At 38.4% G+C, this 6,000-nt stretch overlaps 1 protein-coding gene across 1 annotated transcript; it reads right to left on the bottom strand.

The window, feature by feature from the left end:
• Positions 1-290: 290 nt before the first annotated feature.
• LOC131272746 (angio-associated migratory cell protein) lies at positions 291-1,880 on the bottom strand. Its single transcript, XM_058274597.1, has 3 exons — positions 1,650-1,880; positions 691-1,582; positions 291-586 (listed from the first exon to the last, which is right to left on the bottom strand). Exons 1-3 carry the CDS (start codon positions 1,771-1,773, stop codon positions 376-378), a joined length of 1,227 nt encoding a protein of 408 aa, XP_058130580.1. The 5' UTR covers positions 1,774-1,880; the 3' UTR covers positions 291-375.
• Between the last annotated feature and the right edge of the window lie 4,120 nt (positions 1,881-6,000).

Below are 6,000 nucleotides of genomic sequence, written 5' to 3'. Positions count from 1 at the left end.
GCATTTTGACCTAGTTGCAGCTACCATTCTGAACGCTGAGGGACAGTTTAAAAAAGATGACAATCGCACTTGGACAATAAAATTTCTTATGCCTTTTTTGGTGAAATTTAAAATAACATCGATCGTATCACGATCTGGTCCAAACGAGCCGCAGGTAATTTTATGACCCTTTTTAAATTAAGTAATTCAATATACATTCACCGACATTTAATTATTACCTTGTTTGTTTTGTTAGTTTATGTTTTACTCGATAAGTTCTTTCGATTCTTTAATGATAACGAAACTAAATATTTGTTGTTCAACAGTGTTTCAAAATTAAACAAACATGCTTGTTATACATTATTATGTACCCTAAACAAACAAAAACCTCTTACATCATACCGCGGATGGTACCTCGAATATTTTGGCCGTAGTATCTTCCGACACGGAGAGAATGATGTTTTTCTCCTTATTGTAGGCAATGTGCTGCACATCGTCCGTGTGGCCGCTCAAAGTGAAACGCATCGCCCCGCTCCGAACGTCCCATCCCTTCACCAGTCCCCCCAACGTTCCAGCACAGACCATGTAATCTTTGAGCCACATCATTCTGAAGAAGAATCAAATATTGTACCGTAAGTTCCAATTGCGCACACATCATCCCTTTCGGTTAGTTGTGGATTAGCGAATAAAAAGCGGGAAACAGTAACTTACCGCGTAATCCCGGTGGGGTTTTCATCGGTGCACTCGACCCGCTTGGCCTGTCGTGCGATGTCCCAGATGGTCACCTTACCCGCCAGCGTTCCGGTGGCAGCGATTTTCAACTCGAAATCAGGATAATCCAGCAACACCGCCTCGATGGATTCCTCCGACGGAGCCGTCAGCGTTCCGAGCACACCGTTCGTGCCCACTACGAGTGTGCTTCCGTCCTCACCACCCGTAACAAACAGCTGATTGTCCTGATCGATCCCCAGCGAGGTAATGTTCGCCGAATGGCCAGCACTCGGGGGTACTTCCATCACCGTTGCGTTTGTTTTCAGGTCCCAGAGCTTGAAATGTCCATCGCCGTATCCTGCTGCAAGTTTTTTACCATCGTGCGTCAGCTCGATCGTTTCACACTTGGTACCGTGGCCTTGCAGCACCTTGCAGTCGCCGGACGGTATCCGCCAGACGTACACCTCGCCAGACTCCGTCCCGGCCAGCAGTACGTGTGCTGCCCCGTGCCATCGAAGTCCGCACATGTCGCCAACGGTGAACTCCCACACTTTGCGGTAGTTTTGGCTTACTTTAAAAACCTGAATGTAGCCCGAAATGTCACCGGTGGCAACGAACGTTCCGTCGTAGCTAAATCCTACTCCGATTACCGAATCCGAATGATTGGTCACTTCAAATTTCACTTCACCGGTTTTCGTGTCCCACACGTAAGCTTTGTCATCTTCTCCACCCGTGACGGCTAAATCTTCTGTGGGATGTAGTGCTCCGCAAAAAAGGGGCGACGTATGCTTCTTGAATGTTAGTTTCGCATCATCCCGCACTGGTTGTCGGCTGCTTCTTGATCCGCGTGCTTCATCGAGCTCTTCCTCGTTGGCCTCGTCCGAATCTCCATCTGTGAAGTGAAAGGTTTTTACTGTAGGATTCTTACTGATTTACCATCGCAGCGACGAATAATCTACCATAAGCTTCATTCTCCCACTGGTCCAACACTTCATCGGCGTCGCCAACGTAGATTAGCTCCTCGTCATCTTCGTCTTCCGGCTCTAAACCGTACGGCGATTGGGGTGGAGTATTTTCACGCATTTTATTCACACGCAAAACACACGGTTATTGTTGAGAAATCCTACGAAAGTGATAAATTTAAACTAAAAACAAGATTGTGATGAAGATTTGTGATACCGGCACAAAAGCGCGTGCTTAACAAATGTCAAATGAAACGTAAACAAACAAACTGTCACATCAGCTGTAGATAACTGTCAAACAACAAATATGAATCAAGCGTTACATGCGTTAGCAAGGATCGCGCGCATAATTTGAAAATTTTGTAACCGCCAATATGGTAATGATATTCATTTTCACCAAAAATTAACTAAACATAAACTAGTATCTTTTCTTAGGCCGAGTAGAATACAAATTAAATAAAATCAATACACACAATTTTTGAAACTATCAACCAGTTCAAGCTTTTATTATCGTTTATTGATCTTTTATGTCCATATTTATCATGGGTCGCTCCTTCTACGGCTACGGGAGTATTAGAAAGATTTTCTCCCATTCCTATGCACTCCTACGTTTCGAATCATCGCTTAGTTACGTGTGGGATAACAAATGATTTTAGGATTAGTGTAAGTTTGTCATTGTTGGCTGTCTATAATGCTATTGATAGGGTTTGCTTACGCTTCTCCGGCGCTAGGTGGCTGGGTACGCACTTCGTCACTTCGATGTGTGCACTCACAATATTTTATCAATCCAAAGAGGAAGAAGTGTTAGCTCGCCAGTGTGCAGATGAAATGCATTTAAAAATATGAAAAAATACGACGAGGACGCAATAGACAATTATTTCTTCTAAAGGCCACTTTTGTCAATCAGCCTAACATTATATGCTTATGTTTGTTTTCTTCTTGTTTCTTTATTTTCAGCGTTGTTGCATCTGTTTGTTTTTAGTTATTTATTTGGTTTCACTTTTCTTCCCGTTCACACACTACACTCGGTTGCAACGATCGTTTTCAACATACAAACACAATACCTAACACATAAATGCGAACCAATTGAGCTATGCTCTTCAGAACTCGGTCGCACCGTTGACTAATGAAATTATTTCCTACTTTTCGATACGTGACTTCGTGATTTACTCCTTTTCTCTTGGAAAACATTATTGACTCTTCAAATCATGTGAATTATACTGCTTCGTGCAAAATCACTTTGCTTATCTTGGCGATGAGCTCACCCTCTTTAATTTGATAGATTTAAGAAGTGGCAAATACATGTTTCCTCTCCGTTTTACAGTGATGGTACCTCGATGAACATTTATCTGACTTTTAATTTGCACATATTCATTCACTAACTTGAATCTGCTCAAATTGATGGGTGCGTCGCGAAAGAAAGTAGGGTTATATTACGATTTTGTTTACTAGTCATCTATTCTTGGTAGTGAATGCATTTTTTTTTATTTTGTGATTTTTTTTAGTTTTTGTTCGACACATGACTTGGTCGAATAAAAAAACATACTCCAACATACACTAGTTATTCTATCACAATTTCTTACATTTTATGCTCTCTGCTTTCAGTTTTTTTTCTATTTTCATCAGAAATCAATACTGATTACACCAATCAGATAACACATAAAAACATATATATTCAAACAAAAACAAATCATTCATGAAAAGCGATGTAACTAATAACTCGTGTTGACATGGATGTTGATGAGAGTTGATGTTGAAGCTGCATGGAAAATTCATCGACGAATGATGTGGAATGATAATGATGGCCTTTTAGTCCTGTAAATGAAATGTAAAAAATATGTGATGATGAAAAACAACAATTTTTTTCTGTTCCGTAAACTGAGAACAAAAATATAATTTTTACTTGATTGATGATTGTTTTCGGTACTTGAAAAATAATGAACTCAAAAACTTAACCTTCATGCTTAACCTCCTCCAACGGCCCCAATTACAGTGTAAGCGCCATCCACACGATCCTCTATCTTCCATTACGCGCAACATTGAGATGAATGGATAAGAAGCGTTTACTTTTCACTCCTATTTTCAATCTCCTGCTATTTACTACTGACCGGAATTAGTTTTCTTTCAATTAACACGGGCAACAGCCAATAACAATTATGCATGTAATGTATTTCCATTTTGTTTTTTTTTTCTTTTTGTTTTCAATTTGTTTTGTGTAACTCGCTTTTACTTCTCCTACTACATCTCCTATAAGCCATGCCCCACATCACACATTTTTGTTATCTATTTCTGTGGTTTGGGTAGACAAGGAGCTTTCCTTTGTTTTTTTTTTTATACTTTATCTTTGCAACTACAGCACTCACCCACGTGCTCACACTATTCGGCTTCTCACTATTTTTTTTAACACTCTTTTATTTTTCCTCCTTATAACACATTTCTTCCACTCTTTGCTTCTATAGTCCGCTCTATTCCTCTGTATTAAATATATATGTATATATATTTTAATTATCTTATTTAATCTTGTTAATTTTTAGTTTTCTTCTGTTTTCACATTGTTTAGCTCTATTTCACTTTGCAGATTTAGCTTGCACAGTAGTTTAAGCTGGCTCTTTTTACATATATCACCACTTCCAAGTCTAGTTTTTAGCAGTAATGATTTGCATTCTTCACGTGTTGCCGTTATGCAGTTTTGTTAATGTATTTTTTCTCGTGTTAATAACAACTACACTTTCACCCCATTCTTTTATTCGTTTCCGTTCTGTAGTGTATTCACAATGGTTTATTGAATTTGCTCTGATATTCCTTTTGATCAGCTGCTTTTCCGACTTCTGATTTGCTTTTTCATTTGAGCAGAGATGCCCTATAATCGATCGATTAAATCATCGACCATTCGGTTATGCTCTATTATTTAATCCGTTCTCTGTGCTTTTTCTTCGTGTATTTTTAGTCAAGAATGTGTGACTGCAAGCCATGCAGATGTCCGCCTTAGCACGCATACTCCAATGTGTTTTGATGCCCAAAGTGTTTTGTTCAATACATTGCATATGGTTGTGGTTAAAGAGCTAGGTGCGAAACATTACCGCAAGCGCATTGCAGTTGGTAAGAAAAAAAGGAAAACCAATTAACATTGGAAACAAATATTATACTTTGTAAATTAGTGGCTGTGGTTTTCAATGAAAACAGCTGAAGTTTAATTTTGTCAGAACTTGTTTAAAAACTAAAGGCTTTCTTCATTTTGTAGTAGAAATAGTTCATTGATTGGCTAGTGACTTCTCGACAGAGCTTGGTTATCTTTTGAATGATAAAAGAAGAAAATTTGTAAACAAGCAAAACATTATTCTAAGCGTTTCCCCTTCACGTCATTCAGCAATCTTCACGATTCTTACTACGAAACATGCTAGCATGGAACAACCAAACAATGAAACAAATGAGGCATGGTAAAAAGGTAGAATAAAACAAGATAACAGTTCAAAAAGAAATTGCAAGCAATGTATGAACAAAAAACTAACAATATTGGAGAAGAGGGCGTGCAAAAAAAGTAAAAATATACAGTTACCTACAAACTACATAGGCTTCCGTTAACATTAAGAAGATACACACGTATATCACCCTTTTTGTTTTCACTTCGCTGTTAGTCGTCTAAAAATTGATCTTTTATTTCAATCGGATCTGCACTAGCAGCCCGCATTTATATACGCTGTTATGCTCCTGTTTTCTTCTATTTTATCATCTTTGCTTAACGAATGACCCAACGTGTTCGAGTTGTTAATCTTCTTTCGCACATATAATGCAGCTTCACTTTGTTGGTTCGTACATAATTCGAATGTGCCAGCCCAGTTTTGCATGGTAGTAAAGTTTGAAAGTGCAATGGCAGTGGATCTAAAGCCTAGACGAACAAAATATTTCCGCTCTTTCGATGAAATCCACTCGGAAAATAAAAACAATAGGTAGTAAAAGAACTTAAGAAAAGAAACGATAACTCAGACTACAACAGATTTATATAGAAAAAGGAAACGACAGTACTTCTTTTACATGAACGGAAGTGAAACGTGAAAAGCTTAAGAATGGCAGATTAAACCAATGCTGAAAATTTTATAAACAGATTTTTTTGAAAAACATTCCAATTATTAAAAATAAGTAACGATAGCTTGAAAGCACGAACAACAGGAGGATAAAAAAGACGAAACGATAAGAAATGGTGTGCATGTGAGGATGTAGATAGAAAAAGAGCTACCGCAAGGATGCAATTCGACCACTTAGCACAGTTTGAAACCCATCAACGCTGCCATCATGCTACTAATTTGTTCTGCCATTTTTGCCATGGAACTATTCCGATGGTGTTCCTTAG

The sequence above is a fragment of the Anopheles coustani genome, chromosome 3, assembly GCF_943734705.1.
Source record: "Anopheles coustani chromosome 3, idAnoCousDA_361_x.2, whole genome shotgun sequence".
NCBI lineage: Eukaryota > Metazoa > Arthropoda > Insecta > Diptera > Culicidae > Anopheles > Anopheles coustani.
The sequence above is the reverse complement of the archived record's forward strand: the minus strand, read 5'-3'. Positions and strand labels throughout refer to the sequence as shown.

Coding starts and splice junctions, on each gene's coding strand:
- LOC131272746 (XM_058274597.1), bottom strand. CDS start 1,773: ATGCGTGAAAATACTCCACCCCAATCGCCGTACGGTTTAGAGCCGGAA. Junction 1,583..1,649: donor GTGGGAGAATGAAGCTTATG/GTAGATTATTCG, acceptor TTCACTTCACAG/ATGGAGATTCGGACGAGGCC. Junction 587..690: donor AACCCCACCGGGATTACGCG/GTAAGTTACTGT, acceptor ATTCTTCTTCAG/AATGATGTGGCTCAAAGATT.